This window comes from Clarias gariepinus, chromosome 15, assembly GCF_024256425.1.
Source record: "Clarias gariepinus isolate MV-2021 ecotype Netherlands chromosome 15, CGAR_prim_01v2, whole genome shotgun sequence".
NCBI lineage: Eukaryota > Metazoa > Chordata > Actinopteri > Siluriformes > Clariidae > Clarias > Clarias gariepinus.
The window spans coordinates 5,637,082-5,664,397 of record NC_071114.1 but is presented as its reverse complement, the minus strand read 5'-3'; the positions used below and the strand labels follow the sequence as shown (position 1 = coordinate 5,664,397).

General features: G+C 39.6%; 1 protein-coding gene and 1 pseudogene across 1 annotated transcript; both read right to left on the bottom strand.

Annotated features, from left to right (window-relative positions):
* Positions 1–2,873: 2,873 nt before the first annotated feature.
* LOC128543406 (chromodomain Y-like protein) lies at positions 2,874–4,237 on the bottom strand. The gene is made up of 2 exons (XM_053513823.1): positions 3,488–4,237; positions 2,874–3,347 (listed from the first exon to the last, which is right to left on the bottom strand). The coding sequence occupies exons 1-2, from the start codon at positions 3,594–3,596 to the stop codon at positions 2,983–2,985; spliced, it is 474 nt and encodes a 157-aa protein (XP_053369798.1). The 5' UTR covers positions 3,597–4,237; the 3' UTR covers positions 2,874–2,982.
* Positions 4,238–22,545: 18,308 nt separating this feature from the next.
* Positions 22,546–26,509, bottom strand: LOC128542934 (chloride channel CLIC-like protein 1; annotated as a pseudogene).
* Positions 26,510–27,316: the final 807 nt, after the last annotated feature.

The following is a 27,316-nucleotide window of genomic DNA, read 5'->3' as shown; positions in this document are numbered from 1 at the left end:
CTCTCTTCTGTAAGTCACATGACAGCATCAATGATGGTGATACAACTGACATTTTTAGAAGAAAGATAATACTACACACTGATGCCATAATTCAACTTGAGTTTTAAAAAAGGGCATAGATAACAATGTGAAAATGTGTATACATTTTTGTGCCCCTCTATGTCTGTTAATTGGCAATAGGCTGGACAAATATCTGTTGATGGGCCATAGACCATGTAGTGCATCTCAAACATTTACACTAGTGATAGGAAGTTTGAATCAATTTAGTGATTTGGTTCTTTGAATCTCGTTTATCAAAATGAACAAATCTTTTTTGAGTCATTCAGTTCATTTCGTTCTTTTGGTCAGAAATAAAATAAAATGTTGCATTTTTAATAAAAAATACCCCCAATACATCTACATACACAAATTTTGGCTATAGTTCCAGTAATAAAAATATTACAATGCAGCTAAGGACAAAGCTGCATTGTAATATTTTCATTACTGGAACTATAGCCAAGAATTGTGTATGTAGATGTATTGGAGGTATTTTTTTATTGAAAACTTAATTTTATTTTTGATCAAAAGAACGAAATGAACTAAATGACTCAAAAAATCGTTCATTTTGATAAACGAGATTCAAAGAACCGAGTCACTAAAATGAGTCAAACTTCCCATCACTACCGCATAGCGTCTATGGGAGTCACGTGACAAAAGAACGAACGACTCGGAGTAGAAGAGTCATTGAGAAAGAATCGCTCAATTCTGTTTCCTGTACATAACCTACAGAGGTTTTGCGGTGATTTGCGCATGCGCGCTCAGTAGAAAATAAACGAATCAATCTCCAAGACGACTCGTCCTTCTGAGTCACGTTCAAGAATCGTTCAAAAAGAACAAATCGTTCACGAACGACCCATCACCAATTTACATCCGATACATTAGCGAACACCATCCCCTGGACATGCTTTACATAATATTTAACACATTCTAAACATTTACACCTCAGCAGGTATTTTTAAATACAAGCCAAACAAAAGGCATTAAGAACATTTACACCACATGAATCCATAAACATCTAAGATACATAAGGCAGTATTTTAGCCAACTGGAGCTAGCTTGTTTGTGCTAAATAACATTACCGATAGCAGTGTTATAAGCTAACCAAAACGGAGCCAAATATATGTTAGCAACCGTAATCTAAAGCTATCCAAAACGGGGTGAAATACATTAGAACATTTACAAACATCTATAAACTCTATAAGGCATTAGCTTATCCACCGGGAAATAATATGTTTGCTACATAAGGCAGCATGTTAGCAGTGTTATCCACATGCTACACTAAACTATGTAAATGGCATTGGAAGCCAATGTTTCACATAAGCTGAGAAAAGCTAGCTGAAGTGAGGAAAATATTTACTAACATTAGTTTAATCTCATTAAAATAAGAGTTATATATGACTTAATAACTTACCCACTGTCATAACAGCTTGCTTGAATGTCCTCTGCTGGATCTGTTCTCTCTTCAAAATGCTCCCGTTCGTCGTCGGAGTAACGATCTTCTTCTGAGGAAAAGGTAAACTCCTCCCACTGTCCAGAACATTCTTAAGAGCTTCCTTTAGAGTGTAGCGCGTGCCATCTTCCAAACGTGCAGAAACCTCACTGAATCTGTACTTACTTTACAAGTAAACATTTAGTTAGTATACACATATGTAGCTGCCTAGTATTTTTGTGTGTTTTGTATGAACTCTATGAATTATGCCTACTTTTTCTCATGGTAAGGTTGACCTTTGCATGGAATTAAGTATATTTATAACTTGATTTGCTATTTTGGCATTCTCTAGATTACCTTTGCCGATCACCAAGCCGAAATGGTGAAGATGGAGCCTGTCAGAAAATAATTGTACTGGAGTGAACAAAAATTGACTGGATAGATAATATCAGAGGTGAGGTGCTGGAGATCATCTAGCCACAATTCATTGGTATTCATTACAATAATGTGAATTTCAGAGTAAAGCTGTGGCCACTCCAAATTAAAATGAACCAGGACCCTGGTCCTACTGGGAAATTTTTATTTTCATTGGTTTATAAATGTGTGGGGTTCCTACATAAGAAGATGCAATCAGTGGCTGGAGTTGGAGAAGTCTGGTGTCTGTACTGACCTTCTCGGTCTTTTGCTACTGAGATCCTCATTAAGTAAAGTGGAATAAATTAAATAAATGGAGGATTTTTAACCAAAGTTTTAACATTGGAATATAAGTTATATTATTTAGGCATTGATGGCTCAGTGGTAGGTTTTTTTGCCTGCAATGTTGTGTATGAATCATTTGGTCCACTGTGGAGACCCCATGATGGGTGCAGCTGAAAAACTAACAACAGCAACATTTACATTATATCATTTCAGAGTGGTATCGGATCACATGGACTCTACAGGATGATCCTTGTAAGAAATACTTCCAGCTTCTGATTGTGAATCCAATCCTGCTAGTGCCTCCAACCAAGGTTCATAATGTTTTATGGCTTTGCTCTCAACTACATTGTAACGAAGGCCTTATTTACCTGTTTCATGTTTGTCTTTACAGGCCATCTGTAACAAAGTAGGACTCCACACAGGGGTAAGTATCAAGATAAGCAGGTTTTATTTAATTCAGAGTACGTAACCTCAGGACAGAAGGCTTTAGCCGATTAGCACCTAGGGCCGGAATCTGTTAACCGTCACTTCTATCTTTCGCGAAGGGATATTGAATTATACCGCGTTGGAAACCTGGAACTGGCGGTCGCCGACTAAGACTCACACACCACAGTAAACGGAGCTCCACGCTCAGGGACCGTGACTGGAACGCTGTAGAAAGCAGAGGTATAAGGTAAATAAACAGGTAAGTATTAATCTTCTTACTTGAAACGTTAGACGTTGGGTCCTCACTCATGGGTACGAGCCCGGACGTTGACTGAGGTGTGGTGTGTGGTCTTTATGCGTTTACACTGATTACGGACAGGTGGTGGTGGTTAGTACTCAGGCGATAAAGGGCGCTGTGTTGGATTAAGTTCGGAGCCTGGCCTGACTGTGACATTACCCCCTCCTTCACGACCCGCTCCTGAGGGTCGGCCTCTCTGTCGTCGTGGTGGCCTACCTCGTCCTCTGGGTGCCGGACGCTCGGGGTGAGTATGATGAAATTCCTCCAACATTGTGGGATCGAGAATGTCGTCGCGAGGCACCCAGGATCTTTCTTCTGGGCCGTATCCTTCCCAGTCTACCAGGTACTCTAGACGGCCACTACGACGTCGGGAATTCAGGATGTCACGAACCTGATAAATGGTACCTTCATCAACGACGATCGGAGGAGGGGGTGTTTCTTCCTCAGGACCAGGCTCTGTGGGAGAAATGACAGGGTTTTGGTAAGGTTTTAGCAGTGACACATGGAAGGTGGGATGAATTCTAAAGTGTGCTGGTAACTGTAACCTGTATGTTACTGGACTGAGTTGTTCCAAGACTTCGAATGGACCAACATACCTTGGGTTAAGTTTTTTGCAGGGCTGTCGGAGGCGCATATCTCTCGTGGAGAGCCATACCTTGTCTCCAGGTTGGTAGGTTGGAGCGTTGGATCTGCGCCGGTCGGCATTGGTCTGGTACCTCCTCACAGCTCTCTGCAAATGATGATGAGCTTCCTCCCAAACTCTTTCGCTCTCCCGAAACCAGAAGTCCACTGCTGGGAGGTCTGACGGTTCCCCATTCCAGGGGAATAACGGAGGTTGGTAGCCTAAGATACACTGAAAAGGGGTGAGACCTGTTGTGGATTGACGTAGTGAGTTCTGGGCGTACTCAGCCCAACCCAGGAACTGGTTCCAGGAGTTCTGATGGTTGTGGCAGAAGGTTCGGAGGAAGCGCCCGATTTCCTGAATTTTCCTTTCTGTTTGTCCATTGGTCTGGGGATGATAGCCTGACGACAAACTTACACTCACTCCTAAACGGTGAAAGAAGGCTCGCCATACCCGAGATATGAACTGGGGTCCTCGGTCGGAGACAATATCCTCTGGAATTCCATAGTAGCGGAAGACCTGGTTAAAGAGTACTTCTGCAGTGGTCATGGCTGTGGGTAAGTTTCTGAGGGGAATCAGGCGGCATCCCTTTGAGAATCTGTCGACAGCCACCAGTACGCAGGTATGTCCTTCCGATTCGGGCAGATCAGTGAGGAAGTCTATTCCGAGATGTGACCATGGTCGCTGAGGAATGGGCAGGGGAATGATCTTCCCAGCAGGAAAGTGTCGAGGAGTCCTGGACATGGCACATTCCTGACACCCCAGGACATATCTTCTGACATCGCGTCCCATGTTGGGCCACCAGAAGCGTTCTTGTAACAACGCGAGAGTCCGGTCTATTCCTGGGTGTCCGGTACCTAGTGAAATGTGTACTGAGTGGATGAGGGCGTTGCGATCCCCTTCTGACACAAAACGACGTAGTGGTGGGCAGTCTGGTGGAGGTGCTGGAGCCGGTTCTGAGAGGAAAGAGGGAAGTTCCCACTGAATCGGGTTCACAAACAATTTTTCGGGTAGGACGGGTACGGGTTCCTCGATGGAATCAGTGGGAAAATACAGGCGGGAGAGCGCATCTGCCTTAATGTTCTTAGTTCCTGGTAGGTAGGAGATCTTAAAATCGAACCGAGTGAAGAACATGGCCCATCTAGCTTGTCGTGGGTTTAGCCGTTTTGCCTCCCTCAAGTATTGTAGGTTTTTGTGGTCCGTGAGGACTAGAAATGGTTGGGCTGCCCCCTCCAGCCAATGTCTCCATTCCTCCAATGCCATTTTAATAGCTAGTAATTCTCGGTCGCCAATGTCATAGTTTACTTCCGTCGGACTGAACTTGCGTGAAAAGAATGCACATGGATGGTAGGTGGGCGGTTCTCCTTGCTGTTGGGAGAGAATGGCTCCCGCTCCGACGGTTGATGCATCCACTTCTACCACGAATGGCAGTTTGGGGTTAGGGTGGACAAGGATGGGAGCAGAAGTGAACATTTGTTTTAAGTGTTGGAATGCTGCGATGGCTTCGGGAGTCCACTTCAATGATGTGGGTTTGCCGCGGAGGAGGGAAGTCAAAGGGGCTGCTGTGGTGCTGTAACTCTTGATGAACCGCCTGTAAAAGTTGGCAAATCCTAAAAAACGTTGTAGCTCTTTGACGGTAGTAGGTTGGGGCCATGTGGTTATGGCTGCTACTTTCTCCGCGTCCATCTTCACTCCGTTCTGGTCGATGACGTAGCCCAGAAACTGTACCGAGGGCTGGTGAAAGGAACATTTTTCAGCTTTCAGAAATAAGTGGAACTCTCGAAGACGTTGGAGTACCTGGGTAACATGATGTCGATGTTGTCCTTCTGACTTGGAGAATATGAGAATGTCGTCAATGTATACTATGACGAATCTGTGAAGGAATTCTCGGAGTACTTCATGCATGAAGTTCTGAAAGACTGCGGGGGCATTGACCAGACCATATGGCATCACAAGATATTCATAGTGACCTGTAGGTGTCACAAAGGCTGTCTTCCACTCGTCTCCCCTCCTTATTCGCACCAGATTGTAGGCGCTCCGAAGGTCTAGTTTCGTGAAGATGTTTGCGTCACGGAGACATTCGAGAGCTGCTGGAACTAGGGGTAATGGGTATCGGAACTTGACTGTGGGGTGGTTGAGGGTACGGAAGTCGATGCAGGGACGTAAGCCACCTCCTCTTTTTGCCACGAAGAAAAAGCTGGAGGCTGCTGGTGACGTTGAGGGGCGAATGTAGCCATGTTGCATTGCCTCCGAGATGTAGTTCTCCATGGCACTTTGTTCGGGGAGAGACAGAGGGTAGATACGTCCACGGGGCAGTGGTTCTCCTGGGATCAGGTCGATGGCACAATCCCAAGGTCGATGGGGCGGCAGCTGAGTTGCCCTTTTGGGGCAGAAGATGTCCGCGAAGGAGGAGTATTGCGGCGGCACACTCTCGGATTGTTGTTCAATGGGGCTCTCGATGGAGGTGGTCTGGATTGGTAATGGTTGAGGCTTTACTGGTAGTGTTGGGAAACATGTAGTCGTGCATCGTTCTCCCCATCTCAGCACTTCACCTGTGGTCCATGACAAGATCGGATCGTGTTGGATTAACCATGGTCGACCCAGGACGACGTCAGAGGTGGAGTCTTCTAATACTAACAACTGGATCTCCTCCTGATGGAGAAGGCCAATCTGAAGTTTGACGGGGCCGGCCAGTAGATGCACAGACTCTTTGGATAGGGGCTTTCCAGTTATGGACTGGACCTGGTAAGTTTTTTCGGTCGGACTGGTCTTGAGCCGGAGGTATCGGCATAATTCCCCGGAGATAAAGTTGCCGGCTGACCCCGAGTCGAGTAGGGCTGCCACTGAAACCGACACATGACCAGAAGTGAGGTTCACATTGGTGGTTAGAGGTTGTAGTTTTTCAATTTTAGTTAAAATCGAACTCACCACAGCGCGAGATGGTCGGATGGGGCACTCGGCTCTGAGATGTCCCGTGTCGCCACAGTACAGGCAGAGACCCTGGGACAGCCGTCGATTCCTCTCCGCCAATGTTATCCTTCCTTTTTCCAGAACCATTGGTTCATCCTTGGGTTCTGGAGTTGCTACCCTTCTCTGTGATCCAGCCACTGGGACGACTTCGTTTCCGGAGTTGGTTGGACATGAGGCAAGTCGTACTGAACAGCGAATAGAGAGCTGAATGAACTGTTCTAACCCCATGTCATCATCGTAGGTGGCCAACATGCGTCGGAGAACGGGTTCCAGCCCCTGACGGTAGGTGGTTAGGAGAGCACTCTCGTTCCATCCACTCGTTGCTGCCAAAGTGCGAAACTGTAATGCATATTCTTGTACCGATAGAGTACCTTGGGTAAGATGATATAGTTGCTCTCCAGCCGACACCTCGCTGTCGGATCGCTCAAAGACCTCCTTGAAATGATCCATGAAGAGCTCGTATGACTCGATTAAAGGTCCACCGTGCGACCAGATTGCCTCGGCCCACTGTAATGCCTGTCCAGATAAGAGAGAAATTACATAGGCAATTTTAGACTTATCGGTCGGGTACAGGGATGGCTGTAGGTTGAAGGTTAGTGAGCACTGTAGCAGAAATCCCTTGCAGTTCCCCTCCGTGCCGGAGAAGGGCGCTGGTCGGGCCATTGGGCTGGCCACTGGGGGCGCCGAAGAAGCCGCGGTGGCAGCGGTGGCTGCGGCCGGTGATGGCGGCGGCGGTGTTAGCATCGCTTGCCGGAGTAGACTCACCAGCTCCCGTAATGGGTCGGTTTCGCTCATCTTGATGTGTTGGTAGGGTCCGGGCTTCTGTAACAAAGTAGGACTCCACACAGGGGTAAGTATCAAGATAAGCGGGTTTTATTTAATTCAGAGTACGTAACCTCAGGACAGAAGGCTTTAGCCGATTAGCACCTAGGGCCGGAATCTGTTAACCGTCACTTCTATCTTTCGCGAAGGGATATTGAATTATACCGCGTTGGAAACCTGGAACTGGCGGTCGCCGACTAAGACTCACACACCACAGTAAACGGAGCTCCACGCTCAGGGACCGTGACTGGAACGCTGTAGAAAGCAGAGGTATAAGGTAAATAAACAGGTAAGTATTAATCTTCTTACTTGAAACGTTAGACGTTGGGTCCTCACTCATGGGTACGAGCCCGGACGTTGACTGAGTGTGGTGTGTGGTCTTTATGCGTTTACACTGATTACGGACAGGTGGTGGTGGTTAGTACTCAGGCGATAAAGGGCGCTGTGTTGGATTAAGTTCGGAGCCTGGCCTGACTGTGACACCATCACTATGACCCATAGTCCATTTGAAGTACTTGAGACAAGGCATTAGCAAGTTTCTCAGGGCCTTACTGAAAGACCTGCCCATCACACTGCAGTTGCCTGTTTATTTCTCTTGTGCTCTTTATCCTGGTATAAAATTTTAAATGGTTTCCAATGGTTTTCAACTGCTTGCAGCAAATTTCTTAATGTAAAATTAATCAATTACCAGGGATATTACAAGTAAACAATTCCATGTTCCTTTTGAACAAAGTAATTGTCAGTATTACCACTTCTATATGTCTTATCAATTTACAAATTAGATTATTTAGACTTTTACCTATTTACAGATATTTTCTTAAAGCACTGGTGAAGTAGGGTTGCACCATGCAATTTTTCGGCCTCTACAAGACAAACGTCAGGATCCTCCACCTGGCATCACACAGCAGCCTGCTCCTCCTCAGTTACAGGAGCCAGAGGAACACAGATGAAATTGTTTGATCTTGACTCTAAATTGTGGAGGGTTATAACCTGGTGCTCAGTGAATAACTTGATCTCAAACCTGATTGCAAAAAATACAAAGGCCCAAAGTTTTCTTCAAAACCATCTAAATTCCATTGTCAAAATCCCTCAGTTTCTGATGTCAATATTGAGATGTGGACACAATTTTTATTTTTTTCAGAAAATATTAGAGCACACACACCTCTCTCCTTTTAAAAAAGAGATTTAAGATCTGGTTCATTTATCCAGTAGCTTTACAAACCTTCAGCCAGTATCTACTGTGTCTCAATTACACAAAATAATTTCTCAAAGAAAATGATACTTCATTAAATAAACTTTTTTGGTTTATGTCTTAATGAAGTCAAGGCCTGTTATCTTTGCAACTAAATGAAAATAAAACTGAAATGACTACTGGTTCCTGCTGCTATTAACAACTCCATTAAAACACATAAAAAATCAATCCTTTTTGATTTTCTTCTCTAATTTGACAAGCATGTAAACACAATTGTAAAGAGTATTTTTGTTTTTCATTATAGATCAGTGGCAAAGGTGAAACACTTTCTTTTAAGTAAAGACCTGGAAATTGTAATTCATGTAAATTTTTTTCTCTGTTGGTTTACTGTAACTCTTTGTACATTGGCCTACCTAAATCTACACTGTCTCACTTACTGTTCACTTACGGAACTAAGAAAAGTGATCATATTTTTCCTCATTGCACTGGCTCCCAATAAAATTTAGAGTTGGTTTTAAAATCCTTTTTTTGTAATCAAGGCATTGCATAATTCTTCTTTTTATTCTTTAATTTTTATCTCATCAGGCAGTATATGGATTCTAGGCTATTAAGATCTAATGGTCAGTTTCTTTTACCTTTCCCCCCCCTCCATTCATGTTGTAAAACAGAGGGCGATTGAGCTTTCTCAGTAGTTTACCCAAAACTGTGGAACAGTCTTCCTTTGAGCATCAGAGATTCTCCATCATTGGATGTTTTTACATCGAGCTTAAAGACTTATTTTTTCTCACTAGCATTTGACTAATGCTGTGTATTTACTTTAAATAGTTGAATTGTTCTTAAATTTGTGTTTTATGTATTTAAATTTTATAGTTTTTGATCCTATTTAGGGGCCAAGCACTTTGACATCAGCACAATGACAACATGACTATGATGTCATCACCATTGCTTTGATAATGCTCTTTTGTTTTTTTTTTTAGTCCTGATGTCATAAATGCGAGGGCCCTCTTGTTCTTCTAAGGCTACTTTTTTGGGCCCTGGCTCTATTATTTTCCTAAGGATATTTTTTCCCATAATTTAGGGCTTTTGGGGGGACTTAGCGTGCTCAAAAACTCATGAAAATTGGCTATCAGGTTGGAATCTGCTGCCATTAGGATGTCTGAGAGTCACATGAGACATAAACCCTGTACACAATTAGAGCTCATTGAGCTAAACAACTTTAACCTTGCACGTCAAGGCGTCAATTCAACAGGAAGTCAGTTGTTTTGGGTCATTTTGGGAATTTATGCGATCGCCACCAAACCTAAACTTATGCTGAAAACTTGTCCTTTTTGTGTGGCATCACATTGAGTGACATCACATTGAATGACATCATAGTGTGAATCCTTTTTTTTCAGTATCTGCTGCTTTTTAGGGGTCTTAGCATAAAATAAAAATTCCCCCTATTCATATCACGCACACCTCACAAATGTTAACACTCACACACACCAACACACACATCACAAATGTTAACACTCACATCCCTCTTTTTCTCTCTCTGATCGACAGACATATGCACGCACGCACAAACGCACAAAATTAGTGAACGATTTATTCTTTTTGAGCGAGTCTTTAACGTGGGTCAATTTAACAGGTAGTCAGTTATTTTCGGTCATTTGCAAAACGCACCCATTAGAATTTGATACACTCTTCCTAGGGAATTTATGCAATCGCCACCAAACAGGGCCCATGTGATCTCAATATCACCCCGACATCAGTCACGTGATTCCAGCAAACGCGAGGCCTCGTTTGTTACATGACATGGCGTCTTACCAGGTTTAAGTAAAGGTTCGAGCACATGGAGTCTCACTGCTGTGAGTCATTATACTGGAAAAAAATTTTTTTCAATCAAAATTTAGGAAAACTTTTTTATCCATTTCATAAAGAATCTTACATTTACTTCCTATATTTTATACAAGGAAGGTCATACACTCTAATGATATGTGTGTATTGAATCCTTAACACTGACTGATGTATTTATATATTCTGTTCCAAGTGACTTGTTAGTGGTGTTCCTGTTCATGTTTATAATTTTTTTAAAGAAAAAGAAAGAAAAGGACCCTTTTTGTTCTTCACTTTTCTTTTCAGTACTTCACTTAATTTCCAAAGATTCATGGACGATGATTATGTGCATAAACATTTCGTTTGAACAGTGGATTTCTTTAAACAACACCCACACACAAATTACTGTCAGTGATAAATACAACGTTACCTACAGGGGCATGTCCATATTAACCCATAATTGTCCTGCTGGTGTAAGAGTCTAGTTGCTTTACAGAATTTGTCCCCTAGATGGCAGTACAATGAGCTCCTAAATGAAGCGTCATGAAATTAACCTTGTGGTGAATATATTGGCTGGGAAGCCTTGACACCTAAATGAGTTTTCATCTGGCCATCAATACCTGATGACTTTAACTTTTTCTGGTTTATTTTTATTTGACAAGCATCAGACAGTAGACATTTTGTGTTTTAATGACTTATATATTTTGTGTTTTAATTGACGCAAATAAAATATTTTATATAGATAATATAAACCAAAAAAATTACGCAGAACAGAATATGTTTGCTGCTTATGATTTATACAGCATCTTATTTTTAAGACGCCTGGTGGACTTTTATTTTGACATTCTAAAGAGCCGTACGTATATACACTTCCGTACAAGACCGCAGAGCTGTGTTTCGTTCCGAAGTGTACTTTAAAGTGTGCTTCCTACTTCTTGTGCAGGGAATGTCAATGTGCGTTCTAAACGGCTTGAAGTTCAGCCATGTTAAGTGTGATTCCAAACCGCATGGAGGGAAAATCAAGAAATCCCTTAGTATTATGTAGGCTAGTAATGTTTTTAAAAAGATCTTTAAACAAATTGGATTATTATTAATCAATAATTACATATTATACAAGTTACACATGATTTAATGGTACATTATGTTAAATGTGCGTAGTGTGAAATTTCCACAGCAGCAACGACAGGTATCCAAGGGGCTTATGTTACCATGGTAACGCTTAGATACCCTTGGATACCTGTTGCAGCTGCTGAGAAAATTTCACACTACGGACATTACATATTGAATATTTATTGAAACAAAAAACAGACACCATAAAAAAAATTATAATATTGAAATGTATATAACACGTAACTAGATTATGTTATTAATTTACTAGATGAAATGATTATTGTGCAGTTTATTTACACATTACTAAATTAAACATAATTTTTTTTTGTCACATTAATATTACGTCATCCTCGATAATAACGATAATAGATAAATAAATCCCTTTTCCAGTTCCATTTTTTTTTTTGCGTTCCAGAAATGCGCAATGAGCAATTGGAAAAAATTTTATGTCAACTTCAAGGGAAATCTTCTCTCGAGCGATCAGGAGCTCTTCTTAATCCCTGTGATTGTATCTAATTTGTGTGCGCTATTTTGCATATCTCTATACACCAGGTGCACCTCACCTTATATTTTCTTACAGTTAAACTGTGTTACTTTTTAAGGTCACCGGCGGTCGTACAAGCATTTCACTGCATATCGTACTGTGTATGACTGTGTATGTGACAAATAAAATTTGAATTTGAATTTTTTATTGTGTCTTAGAAAAAAAAATGTTAATAGCAATCTAAATCAATCCACTGTCAAATAAAGGAGCCTGTAAAATTGGAAACGAGAGATTTTATTGGATCAATGCTTGGTTGAAGCAGATCAGTGTTGGGACAGAACAGATCAATGTGGCGCACGGCAGACAGCAGATTAATGCTAGGACACGGCAGATCAATGCTGGGGTAGGACAGATCAATATGGGACATGGCAGATCAATGTTGGGGCATAACAGATCAATGCTGATCAAAAAAGTCAGCAGAATGCGGGAACCAATGTTTCTGAGGATCAAAATGTTTGAGAGTGGACCCCTGCTTTGGTTTCAAAATCCTCCCCACTTTTTTAAGGTTGGCTAGTATGATAAGCAAGATATTCTGATAGAGTGTACATATTTACATTTTACTAAACACTCTCACCTTTCCTTGCAACATTCCGGTTCCTGCACTTGCATTCCTTTATATCGGGACACTGAGACTCTGAACAGCAATCTTGAGAGTATTCCTCACCGTTAGATGCCATGCTACTGTAGCTGGAAGTCTAGAAAGCACATTTTCACAAAAAAAAAACAAAAAACTGTAGTTTGTTTTATAACAGCTAGTGACCGAGTCTGTTCTCTTGCTCTCCTAATCTTCAGCTTTATGGTTACCATAAACCAGCAACAAAAACTAAAACTTTATCCATTTCATAAAGAACCTTAAATTTAAGATACTTTTAAATACTGGTGTATTTATATATTCTGTTCAAAGATTCCAAACAGTGACTTGTTAGTGGTGTTCCGGTTTATGTTTATATTTTTTTTTAAAGAAAAAGAAAGAAAAGGACCCTTTTGTTCCTCATTTTACTTTCAGTCCTTCACTTAATATGACTTATAGCAAGGAGACCACGATAGCCCCCACAAGAACACCACACCTGACCGCTTCAAGATCATTACACATTAGAAACAGCTACTTAAATATACCTGGAGCACCTGCAAGCTACTAATAACTACATTTTCCCTGAATGTAGTGTTGCCAAGTCTGCCATGTTTCCACCAAATGGGGATAGTTTGAATAGGTAAAAATTTTCCCCCCAGATTTTACCAAAACAATTAAAAAAAAGAGTATATCAATGTTCTCACTTTCAGTCACTTAAATCACTGTTCACTGCAATCATGGGGGGGCATTTAAGTTTTCATAGTGATAACAAAGCAGAGTTTTGAGAATAAAAACTCACTTTATTTCTCTATATAATCCCTTGGTATCGCAGTGTTTCACCAGTGCTTGAATACCATTAAAGAGAAGCGTTTTCTCAGTATCAGTCAGAACATAGACAGCACTTGTTAGAGTAGTAAATGACCTTCTATTGGCCTCTGATCAGGGGTACGTCACTATGATTGTTTTACTTAACCTCAGTGCAACGTTTGACACTATTTATCAGAATATTCTCCTTCACAGATTGAAAAATGTAATATGAATTAATCAGCCCTCTCTTTGCTTAAATCCTATTTGACTGTTTATTGTTAGTTTGTAGATTTAATTGGTGACTATTCTGCATGTTCACAAGTGGAGTTTGGTGCTCCACAGGGTTTGGTTTTAGGTCCACTGCTTTTTTCTTTTTACATGCTTCCTCTGGGCAACATACTGTAATTCGTAAGCATGATATTAGTTTTCATTGTTATGATGATGACACAGTTATATGTTTTTCTTAAAAATTAGATGAGAAAAACCAGCTTCATAAAGTTGAGCAATGTGTGCATAAGAGACTGGATGTTAATTAACTTCCTTCTGCTTAATCCAGCTAAGAACTTTTAGTCATAGGACCGCATTCAGCTAGACGCAAGTTATTTTTTCCATCAAATGCAACAGGAAAAGACCTCGGTGTAATCATAGATTCCAGCCTTTCATTTGAAGCACATGTACAGTACAGTAGATAATATTACCAGGGTAGCATTCTTTCACCTCAGAAATAATTGCCAAGATAAGGAATATATTGCCACTAAACAACGCAAATTTTTTTTATGATTTACTGTAACTACCTCTCGTTTGGACTATTGTATCGCCTTGATATCTGGTTGTTATAAACAAGCTTCACTTAGTCAAGAATGCAGCAGTGAGAGTCCTCACTAGAACCAGAAGATACGAGAACATCACCACTATCTTGTCCGCATTCCACTGGGTACCTGTTAAAATTTGCATTGATATTAAAATACTTCTTTTGACAAATAAAGCATTAAGTAGTTTTGCGCTTTACCATGAAGACAGTCCTGGCCTCAGCTGAAGCAGACAGCTGTTCTCTGAGGACTTCCGACTGCAGTCGTTCAATAGTTCATAAAGCAAACTATTTCCTTCAGTCTACCTGATAACAAACTGAACTCTATATTAATTTAAAGACATTAAGTGTTATGCTGAACCTCCAGCTGCCTAACACATATGACTGCAGATCAATCCTGTTATCTGTTATCATCCAAATGAGGATGGGTTCCCTTTTGAGTCTGGTCCCTTTCAAGGTTTTTTCTTATTGCCATTTCAGGGAGTTTTTCCTTGCCACCATTGCCCTTGGCTTGCTTATCAGGGACTATCTAATATTTTTGATTCATACACATTTTTCACAGCTCATACAAATTTCCATAATTTTCTTTGGATTGTGTAGAGCTGCCTTGCGACAATGACTATTGTTAAAGCGCTATACAAAGAAAATGGAATTTAATTGAATTAAACTTAAAATGTTACTGTTAATATTCACTGGTATTACTCTGTTTTAAAAAAGAATATTTCTCAGAACTCATTTATGTTCCTCACACTTAATTATGTTCCTCCGTTAATGAGCTGGCTGCTATAAATTTGTTGTAATCTGGAGATTTTTTTAAAATGTAGGTTTCTGTTGTTACATGATTGATCTCTTGAATAACATATAATTATTTTTACATTTATGTATTTATTTAGCAAGGAATGTGTCCCGCAACATGTTGTTCGTGCTGTATGTGTGTTTATGCTTCTGTGCTTCGTAGCATGTGTGTGTGTATATTGTGTCCAGGTCGCGCGCCGCTCCATATTCCACTCCAGCGGCTGCCTGACCTTCCACACGTGCGCTTCCCCCCTGAGTGACGTCATCAATGAGCGGACCAGTTAAAAACCAGAGAGAGACGCGGGAACGAGAAGGCGTGTAAGCGAGGTGTTGATTGTTTGGAGAGAGAATTTGTCATTTTGGCGTTTTTGATATTGGCTTGTGTATTCTGGTTTTGACTTTATTGCATCCCTTTGACTTTGATCATTGCTTTGTCCCTTTTGGTTTGGTTGCGTGTTTTTTTTTAATATATATTTTGTAAATATTTTCACTTTGTTTGAGCACTCACCAGTAGTAGGGGTTTGGCTGCCATTTGTTTTGGGGAAAAGGGAATTTATTCACTGTTTTTGGTTTAGGGAGTTGGGTAGGGTATCTATATTTTTGTTTGTGTTTTGTTGGCTATGAAATTAGCTTATCAAATATGGATACCTGTTTCGTTTATTATTTTGGCCTGGGTCCACCCTGAAGCTAATCCTGGTGTAGTGTTTGTATCTTTATTTGCATTTGCTTTTTGAAAGGCAATACAAACCTCATATTTTTGCCAGCTGAAGTATCTGTCTATGTCTTTCTGATATATTACACAATTTATTCCACAATATATTATAAAAATATTCCACCTTTTTCACACAGTTTAAAATAGAACCCCGAACCAATCATTTGCTGTACGGCCCAACCCTAAACTAGGACATAACAGAAGTGGGGGCTCGTCCGGGATTATTAAACAAGGCTTTCATTTATAGCATTCTAGTTTCAGCTGGTGCGAGTAATTTTCCAAATATGGCGGCATTTGATTTGACCATGTTCACTCTTTGTCCTAATTAAGAGGAGTTTGATGAATGTAAAAAGGATGATCTCCTCCTAATAGCTGATTTGTTTAACATTTAGGTCCCCAAATCAGCTGGTAAAAAGTTGGTTAAGGCCACCGTCTATGATGCACTTGTGGCTGATCAGGTCTTACCTGAGCGTGATATATCTGAGGGAGTTGGTACTTAACCTCTCCCAAGGGCTGGTGACACAAAAACAGTAGCAGAGCATGGGGGGGAATTGGGGGCTGTTTGACTTGAACGCCCGATCGACTCAGTGCACCCAGTCTTGCAACTGGCACTGAAGGAGCTGGAGTTAAAAATTAAACGACCGGAGTATGAGACGCAGTTGCTGCGCATTCGGGAAAGGGAGCTGGACGTGGAGGGGAAGAAGCTTAAACTGGCTGCTCAGAGTCGGAAGCCTGTGCTGCTGCCAAGAAAGTTTGGTTTTCCTGCAGCAGTCTCCCCTAGTCCTTTTGGAGCTGATGTCTCTAGTGCGCTGGCGTCACCACTTGCTCCACTCCTGTTCTCACCGGTAAGCCAGCCTGTTTTTGATGTCAGCCGACATGTGGGTCTAGTGCCTATCTTTAGAGAGGAGGAGGTTGATTCTTATTTCGCTGTGTTTGAGAGAATTGCAACCACGTTAAGGTGGCCAAAAAGTTTGTGGACACTGTTACTGCAGTGTAAATTAACTGGGAAAGCACAAGAAGCATGCTTTGCTCTTTCCTTAGAACAGAGCCTTGATTATGATGTGGTTAAAGCTGCAGTTCTGCGTGCTTATGAGCGTGTGCCTGAAGCACACAGGCAAAGTTTTAGGGATTTGGTTAAACCAAATAGCCAAACATTCGTTGAGTTTGCTCGTGAGAAATGCCTACTGTTTGAATAATGATGTTCTGCAAGTAATGTAAGAAATTTCAACAGCTTAAAGAATTGATTTTACTAGAGGAGTTTAAGTCTTGTCTTCCAGACCAGCTAGTGGTGTATTTAAATGAACAGAAATTGATGTGTTGTCTAGAGCTGCTGTCTTAGCTGATGAGTTTGTGTTGACTTATAAGACTGTGTTTAATATGCCCATGTCAGGTACTAACTCTTCCTTACGCCAATTGAAGTCACATAACACAACTGCTCAGGCTCGCTCTCTGGTTAGTCTTCCCCTGAAACCTGTAACTGTTATTATTTCCACGAAAAAGGTAACCTAATTGCCTCCTGTTAAAGCGTATTCTGCTCAATCGTTTACTTTGGAAAATGCATTGCCCTCTTCAAAAGCTTCCTATTTAGGGGTTGATATATTAATTCAAGGCATCGGTATGACTGTAATTCGGGCACCTTTGCATAAGTTGTATTTAGAAACCAAAGGCTTTTCTGATTTTGTTAAAGTTGCAGTCCGTACAGCATTGCCAGTTAGTGGTGTTTAATTCATTCTGGGGAATAATATTGCTGGAAACCAAATCTTTTCACTTCCAGAGGTTGTATCTGAGCCTATTACTGATTGTCCCGAGTTAGAAGTTCAGATTCCTTCAGTGTTTCCTGCTTGTGTGTTAACGTGTGCTCAGCAAAAGAAATTGGGTGACGTAGTAGATTTGTCTGACTCTTCCTTATGTCAGGAGAAAGCCATTGAGGAAAGCATGCCTCAGCTTAACCCCCAGTGTGAAATTTACTGATGTTCCAAAGGATACATCTAAACCAGATGCTGAAGTCCTCATAACTCAAAGTACAAAGTTGGTGATAGCTCAAAAGGCTGACCCTTCGCTAACTTATTGTTATAAGACTGCGGTGGATAAAGGGAAGCTGGAGAAGCACTCAATGGCTTACTTTTTAGAAAATGGAGTGTTAATGCGAAAGTGGTCACCACCCTATTCTTCTGATGGTTGGAGCGATGAATATCAGGTTGTAAGTTTTCCAGAATTTCAAGTAGTTCCTCCTTCCAAGTTCACATGTTGGCTCATGACCATCCTTGTTCTGGTCATGTAGGCATACAGACTATAGTACAATCGAAAGGAAACCTTTAACATACTTGCTGATGCATTGTCTCGTTGTTAAGCTGTTTTTTTTTTTGTGGTGCTAAATAAAATTTAAGTAAATTTAGAAGTTCACAGTTGGTCGCACTGTGTGTGTTTATGCTTCTGTGCTTCGTAGCGTGTGTGTATATTGTGTCCAGACCGCGCGCCGCTCCATATTCCACTCCAAGCTTTCCAACTGCTACTACACCAGCGGCTGCCTGACCTTCCACACGTGGAAGTTTGGCTAGGTAAATTATCTTATCAAATACCGATACATGTTTTGTTTATTATTTTGGCCTGGGTCCACCCTGAAGCTAATCCTGGTGTGGTGTTTTATATCTTTATTTGCATTTGCTTTGTGTAAGGCCGTGGTTCTCCAAGTGTGGGGCGTGAGGGAATTAGTGGAAAATAATAGGAAAGTACCTATTCTAATTTCTGCTTTTCTTGACAATAAAGATCAGACACTCGAAACTAAACAATCACACACAAAGAAATAGATCATTAATACAGTAAAGTATAGTTCCAAAGAATAATTCCAAAGAAATTGATTCATGTTTGCGGCTGTAATCTGACAAAATATGGAAAAGTTCAAGGGGGCCGAATACTTTTGCAAGCCACTGTACATGTTGGCTGTTGTGAAGAAAACATCACCCTCCTTCTGAGCTTTTCAATCTAGAATAGGTTTACAAATATATGATTATTAAATCACTGTTGTGGGTAATAAAGGCATTAACTATAATTTAATGACATTTTGTGAGCTTTGTAAAGAGATCGACTGTAAATAAATAAAATTAAGATGAAATTCTTAAGCACTAAGAATTCTTTTTTTTCTCCTGCTAATCTCCTGAGAGTTTCATGTTTTACAGCTTCTAGAGTTCAAATATAGAAAAGAAGTGTAGAAAAAAATAAACAAAACACTTTATTAAATCAGTTTGAATAAGTTTGAATACGTTTGACCATTCTCCACCCCTCTCAAGTGCTTCAGCCAACAGAAAATCAAATTAAATGAAAACAAAAATGAAATTAAAATTAATTAAAAAAAAAAACATATGAAATGCATGTGTGATGAGTTTTGTCCAATGTTTAATGTTAAAATTAAACTATTACATCATAAATGTTATACTGATAAAATTACTACATAGTATATGTTTAAATACAGTGTGACCGATGGGAGTCGGACGTTTTTAGAAAAGGGTAGTACACGGCAGAGGTGTGGACTCGAGTCATGTGACTTGGACTCGAGTCATGAATTAAATGACTTTAGACTCGACTTGACAAAATATAAAAAGACTTGCAACTCGACTTGGACTCTAACATAAATAACTCATAAGAAGCCCAAATATAAAAAGTGTGTTAACACGGTCCGCTCTATCTCTGTTTATATCAAGGGATTTTTTTAAAATACAGTATATATTTAATATAAAGAAATGGACCACTACGAGTGCTGATTTCTTTCATATGCAGTTTGGGTTTATTCAAATAGATGTGACCCAGTGAATTGACATCACATGGATAAAATGCTAATTATCTTGCATAATAATAATAATAATAATAATAATAATTATTATTATTATTATATAATATTTAATAATAATAATAATAATTATTATTATTATTATATAGAATATTTAATTATAATATAATAATAATATTTATTATTATTAATTTATATATAATAATAATTATTATTACTATTATTATTAATGTCCTGAGACTATATCTGACGGGTCTCTATTTTGGCATTATGGTTTTGCTGAAAAGGCATATTTGATATGAAATATCAGACAAAATACTGACATGTTTACAGCCTACAAGTGACTCAGCCGAGGTTCATCATTCTAAATATGTCCAAGATAACAAGGGAAACACATCCTGTTGGCAAGAGTTCGTCAGGGATTAAAAAACACTAACTGTCCTTTTTATTCTTTACCGCACTCTGTAGAATCTCAGTGGTCCGCGCATAACCCTTCGCGGGCGAGCCTTCTCCTAAATGCGCGTTCCGTTTTACATTGCTACTAGCATTTACTAACATTTGTATTTTTATGTATCTGAGCAATGTTCTTTCATTAAAAAAAGGTTTGTTTAATAAATACAGATCTTACAACCATACATAATCTGTATACATTTTATTTTTCTGCTAAAAAGACTTGAAAAGACTCGAAAGTCAAACCGTAGGACTTTGGACTTGACTTGAGACTTGTTGGCCTTTAACTTGGGACTTGACTCGGGACTTGCCTGTCTTGACTCGGGACTTGAGGGCAATGAATTGAGACTTACTTGTGACTTGCCAAACAATGACTTTGTCCCACCTCTGGTACACGGTAAGTGGTGATGGACGATTTCAGGCGAAGGATTGAAAGATGCAGTGAAGAGGATGGTCGTCATATCTAAATGACATTTTTCATAACTAAATAAGTGACTTAAATGGCATGTCCTGACCTCTGTTTTTGCAAAAAAAAAAATTAAAAATTTTTAGTTGAAAATCTAAGAAGTACTGTTTTTTTTTTTTTTTTTTTGTCCAGTCACCCTGTAAACCACATGTTATACCCATAGTTCATCAGTTAATTGTCTTTATGATATACAGTGGAACCTCGGATTACGAGCATAATTCATTCCGGAAGCGGGCTTGTATTTCAAAACACTCATGAATCAAAGCACATTTTCCCATAAGTAATAATGGAAATTAAAATTATTCGTGCCACAGCCCAAAAAAATTAATACATAAAAATAATTAACACAAAATATAAAGTAAAAATAAAACAAATTAACCTGCACGTTTCCTTAAAAAAAGTAAAAATAAATCCCGACCAATAAGTGTTTCCATTTATGACCACAGGCGCTGTGTGTGTGTGTGTGTTCTTCTTTCTCCTCCGTTGCTGAGTGTGTGTTGTGTGCGCGAGCGTAATTTGACACTGTGTCGGTTGTGTGTGAGTAAAGCACCCCCTCTCTGTTTCACACACACACACACACACACACACACAAACACATTAAAGGCGAGAGAGAGAGTGTGTGAACCGACAACTTACAAAAATTACGCGTGCACACACACAACACACACAATCAAAAACTGACACTAACGACGAGAGAGTGTGTGTGCACATAACACACACTGCAGCACAAGAGAAAGAAAAACACACACACATAACACACAGACTCAAACACTGACACACAGTAAAGGCGAGAGAGAAAGAGAGCGTGTGTGTGTGAACCGGCGGTGTCAAATTATGCGTGCACACACATAACACACACACTCTGCAGTGCAAGAGAAAGAAAAACACACACACGGATTGATTATACCAGTAAGGAACGAGCACTAAGACCCAGCAGGGGAGATGAATACCCGCAGCGCCAGAGAGAGAAAAACTGTTGGCTCAGTTGTGATGACGTGATGCTCGGTGTCAAAAGAGGAAGCACATGCGTTATACATGATACTCGGAGCTCGTAAACCACGACAACGCTCGTTTTTTAAGTCAAAATTTATTAAAAATCTTTGCTCGTCTTCCGGAACACTCGTAAACCGCGTTACTCGTAATCCGAGGTTCCACTGTACATAAATAAGTTCTTCTATAGTATAGTATATTTTGACTTACGGTATTTGAGATAAATAAAACTTCCAAACAAGGGTTAAGAAAATGTTTATGCACAAAATGATATCTTTGAGTCTTTACTTAAGCGACGCACAAGTCGGTCATGTGGTTCCGGGACGCAATGCTTCATTTGGACACGCCCTTTTCTACTCTATACAAGATTCTGAGCTTTTGTATCACAGTAACATCACTGGTGGCAGTGTTGATGTTCCTCTGATTCAGAAGGGTCAGGGGTCTGCATTAAGCAAAGAAAACAACTACGGAGATTGCTGCGTTGGGAAATCAAATCATGGGGGGGAAAACTGTAGAACTCATGGTTATGCTTAATAGTGAAAGTAAGAGCAATAGCACAGGGACAATGTAAAGAGAACTCAAGTGACTGGGACTAAAAACCTTTAAAAAAATTTTTACCTCTTCATCAAAATGAAGGTTCCCTAAATGAGAAAGACTACTTATAACAGGGACACCACCATATCTCTGCAAGAACAACGTAACTGACAACATCATGATCATTACAGCTACTTAAATATACCGGTAGCATGTCTAAGCTACAAATAACTCAGTTAGCACTTGTACAGTGAGCTATATAGTCAATGAGAAGAGCCAGACCAGGGACTAAAGCCCTAATAAGTAAGAAATCAAGCAGCTCTGCATATCGATCATTGTTTACATGTAGAATATAATGTCCCATTTCAACTATGCCAAGCGGGGATGCCAGGCCTGCTATGTTCCCACAAAATTGGGCTAGTTTGAATAGGAAGTGAAGGATGAAAATAAAATATAAAAGTTTTATTTCTTTCCTTTAAATGTTACCACAATTTACTACTCTTTGGGTTGCAGGTATAAAGAAAAGAAGATTGTAAGTAGGTATTGGCTGACATAAGATCAACACCCTGAGAAAAGTTGTACACTAAAAGATGTGAATATGTGCAAAAAATGAAATAAAGTTGTGCACATTATATTGCCGTTTAAAAAGAGACAGCAAGTGGAAGCAGCAGCTGGATTGTTTATTAGGGACACCACAGAAATATTTAATCAAAAACTTTTGGCTTACACATTTAAAGTGTTCACTGCGATTATTTTCCCATTCTGTTGCATTATGTTCTGTCTTCATTAATTTTATTTTCAAGAAGATAATAATCATTGAAAATCAAAGTGGTAGGGGTTTATGGGGCAAACGTGTGAATAGAGGCTGGTGGGGTAATAATTAAGCTAGTTTGTGTTGTAAAAACATCAATAATTTTCCAGAAGCTGACAAATAAGTGATGCTTTTGGAGTAATTTTACAGAATCATACTGAGATGATTTCACGCAACACCCTAACATTATAATAGTAGATACTATTATGTCCTCCTTACAATAAAGACTGCACTGACTGGCTTGTGAGTCCACCAAACTATTAATAGCTCCTGATACTAGTCACAACTACAAAATAAAAAATAAACTACCACGCTAACACTATATTTACCTCATTCCTTTCAGTGTTTCATGAATTCTTGTTATCTTTAGTGTGCTTTTTAGGTGGAGTCTAAGTCTGCTTTATTTGTGTATTAGTTGCAGACGCCTCATATTCCTTCGTTGGCTCATCACTGTGAGTTTGTGGCTCTTCGTCCACATGCTGTTCATATGCTTCGTCATGAGTGTCTGTCTCATCCTCGCTGTAAAGGCTGTCTGCATGCCGTACGGTTTCCACACTACCCTCTGCTGCTCCGCTCTCTGCATGTTGGGTTTCCTTTGGCGAATTTCAGGTCTGTTGTCTTCATGGTCAGTCCTGTTCCCCATGCGGGTGAATTGGTTGCCTTCTTGTCCTACATGGTGTCTGGGTTGTGCGGGGCGGTTTGCATCACCCCTTGCCAACAGGTACTGTTGTTCTCTGTGGTCCTCTGGCTTCGGTAAGAGAGGAGCGGCAGGCTGCGGCGCGATGCTGGGTGGAGGATCTTGACGTCTTCCTCGTAGAAGGGCATGGTGTCAGCCGCTTGACTCGTGCTGTATATACATACCTAATGAAATGATAAGACATGGCGGTAGCGAGATAGAAAAGCTGGTTGCATGACAACAACAGTTTTTTGTTTTTGCTTTTTTAACAAAAACCTGACATTTTAACACTGCTAAAACTAAACCTAACTAAAACTATAAACAGTAATTTGCTGGAAACATTTAGCTCATAATTTCATACCAGAATAAACAGCATCACACAAAGAAGAACAGGTATCTGCAGTGTAATAGGCATGTCTTTCAATAAAGCCCGGAGAAACTCGCTAATGCCTTCTCCTATGTGCTTTAGAGGGTCTGTGAAGAAGGTAGTGATGGTCATAGTGATGGCCTGTAAAGGGAGGTATGAAACAGGTTAGGTAGGCCTCAGAAAATCTTTCATTAGTTTTTGAGCACAGCAATAAAATGAACCTTTGTTGGGGGCACTTGCAGGATTGTATCCATAATCAGGACCTCATAGTATTTCTGACAAGGATCATCCTGAGTAGACATGGTCTGATACCACTCTGAAATGATATAAGTGAAATGTTTACATTTCATTTGAAATGTTTTAACACAAACTAAATTCCAAAATCTTTATTCATTTGATTATTTTCCACTGTTTCTGGTGAGGATCACAATAGCATATATTTTGAACTTTAGCCACAGATTGCCCTGAGACATCTCCATCCAGACGCCAGTCTGGGGGGCCTACTTGTAAGATACCCAAATCACCACAAGTGAAGCATCAACTTTACTTACACTAGATTTACATCATTTTATTAATAAGGGCTACTCAGTCGTTCTTCCCCTCCCACTGACATGTACTGTATATCGTGAGAAATTGCAAGTGTAAGTTCTAGCACCTCACCTTCAAAACTATCCAACCAGTCAATTTCTGTCATTCCAGTGCACTTATCCATCACATCTTCAAACTTTAACATGCTGGCCTGTTGTTTATAAAAGGCAATCTATAGAATGACAAACCGACTGCATTATTACTCACAGTAATACGCAAATAATTATCATCAGAATTTCTTTTTCTTAAATGGAATTTTTATAAATATTAACTTTAATACATTAAAGGCATTACTCAACTCATAGTTGTTAATGTTTCTGCCAATGTATTTTAATAAATCTATTTTGCTGCTATTACATATTGTTAAGAGTATGTATGATGTGTAGCATGAAAATATCTTCTGGTGTGCTTTTGTTACTGTACCTTGTAGAGATAGAGCCAGTTCCATACTACAGTGATAAAGAAGCATACAACATACATTCTCTTTAACTGGACAAACCAGGAAACCACGGACGACATCTTAATGCAGATTATGACCACAATGACGAAGACAAGGAGAATGACCTGTATAAAAAGTATGAGTAACATACTGTCTCAAGCAACAGTGATTGAGCCGTGTTCGGTTCATTTTCTGTGTACTGTAATTTTTTTTTTTTTTACCCAGGAAAATACATGAAGCTATATATTTTATACTGTATAAGGTAAGACGTTTTCACCTTAATAACCGTATCAAGCTCCACATCAATCGTGTCTTCAGAGTGTCCCTTCCAGGTCTCGAAGTCATGCAGTGTGAAATTGATAAGTTTTTGACTTGATTCAGTCTCAGCAGTGGGCTAGAAGTTCACACACGAGTATGAGCAGCACAGCAAATGTAATGTATGGTTCATGTGTCTTATGGGATTATCATACCAAGTCAAGTTCCTCCATTTCCTTAAGAAGCTTTGTGAGGAAGCGCTTGAACAAAGAAATACATGTTGGCTGTTGTGAAGAAAACATCCCCCTCCTTCTGAGCTTTTCAATCTGGAATAGGTTTACAAATATATGAATATATGTTTGTAAAAATCACTGTTGTGGGTGATAAAGGCAGTAACTATAATTTAATGACATTTTGTGAGCTTTGTAAAGAGATCGACTGTAAATAAAAAAAAATTAATTGGTTAGGAAAAGCACTAAGAATTCTTTTTTGTTTTAGTATATCATAGTTATAACTCCTGCTAATCTCCTGGGAGTTTCATGTTTTACAGTCTCTAGAGTTAAAAACGCAGAAAAAAAAAAAAAAAACCCACTTTGAATCAGTTTGAATACGTTTGACCATTCTCCACCCCTCTCAACAAATGCTTCAGCAAACAGAAAATTAAATTAAATTGAATGAAAACAAAATAAAATTAATAAAACAAACATATGAAATAAGTTTTTCATAAGTTAAAGAGTAACTGAAAATCTTGAACTATATTAGGATTTTATGCATTGTGCTGCATGATTGGCTGATTAGATTATCACATTGAGGTGAACATGTATACAGCAGGTAATACATGAAGCAGATATACAGGTCATATATCTTTAATATACATTTATATTTTACGAAACATACTCACTTCTCGTTGTAACATGTTCACTTTGTCAGTGCATTCCTTCACTTCTAAACACTGTGCCATTTGGAAGGAATCTTGACCGTGTTCTGTACTGTTCGTCACCATATTATTGTAGCTAGAAGCCTAGAAAAGTTTTCACCAAACAGATTTAAAAAAGAAAGAAAAAAATAAGTCCTGCGGTGTGTTTACTTTATTAACATACAGTAACTGAATCTTTACCTCATAAGGCATTCTCTTTCTTTCTTCAGCGTGATCATTCCCGTAAACAAGCACTGAAAGACTATGTATAAGAAGAAGCCCACCATAGCCACACAAGAACAACCAGCCAGACACCCTCATAATAGCAGTAATAGGGTAAACTACAGATAGCTCAGTCAGGACTAAGCTATGATACCTATGATCATTTGTCTTCCGTTTATGCCTCACCCACGACTGAAAGCAGGGTTGCCAGATCACAACCATGCCTTGACTTTTGGGGTTGGGCTGTAGCCAACTGACAACACTGCCAAAAGGGCATAACATGGCAACAACTCAAAGAAAGGGTTAATGGATTGAGATGTAAATTTAAGTTTTTATTTATTTTTTTATTCCTGTTGTTCCAGTTACTAATTATAATAAATATAATACTAACTAGTGTGGGAGTGAATTCCCATTCTGGTAGACCTTGCTTCTAAATGCAAAGGTATGTAAAAAGAAAGAAAAAAAAAGAAAGATACAAGGTATACTGTATCTCATTGTTGAGTTTCTATGCATAAGCAAAAAAAAATATTTTATATATATATACATTTGATGTTCAGATGTCAGATAAAACCACTCACAAAATGCTCACATTTTTTGGTTATAGAATTATTTTTATTTTTTTTATGTGATCACAGTTGTCTATGGTATTGCTCAGTCATGTTTATATAGTTGTGTTATGAGATCATACTGCCTAGGTTAAAATAAAAAAAAAGCTCGTTGTTTTATCATAAAACTGTAGGTACTGTAATTAGACACTTTTTCTTTTTTATTTTTGTTAGGTGCACCTGGACAGTTCCCCATCTAACTACACTGTAAGATGAGACCTGCTTTTAAAGTTCCTCTGACCATGGCTAGTCATCTGGCCATTACAGTTTGGCCCCAAAGTCGGTCCTATCCTTTTTTCGGCTTCAAAAACATTAACTCCAAATGTTCACTGGCTGTCCAACACGCTCCCCACCCAAGAAAAAAAAAAATCACTGCCTGGATTTAACTAAGTAAATATTTAAGTCTTCCACTGGATAATTATGCAGTGATTAATATGTTTCAGCTGCAACAAATTATTTAACCCTAACAATATCTTTAACATGTCAGAAGACATGTTGTGGAAAGTAGTAATGGCTAGATGTAGCGTCATTTAGGTGTCACAGTTACCCAG

What these genes read in the sequence shown, in the direction of transcription:
- LOC128543406 (XM_053513823.1), bottom strand. Translation starts at nt 3,596, where the DNA reads ATGCCGACCGGCGCAGATCCAACGCTCCAACCTACCAACCTGGAGACA. An exon ending in TGCAAAAAACTTAACCCAAG is followed by an intron (nt 3,348 to 3,487) that starts GTATGTTGGTCC and finishes TTTCTCCCACAG; the next exon opens with AGCCTGGTCCTGAGGAAGAA.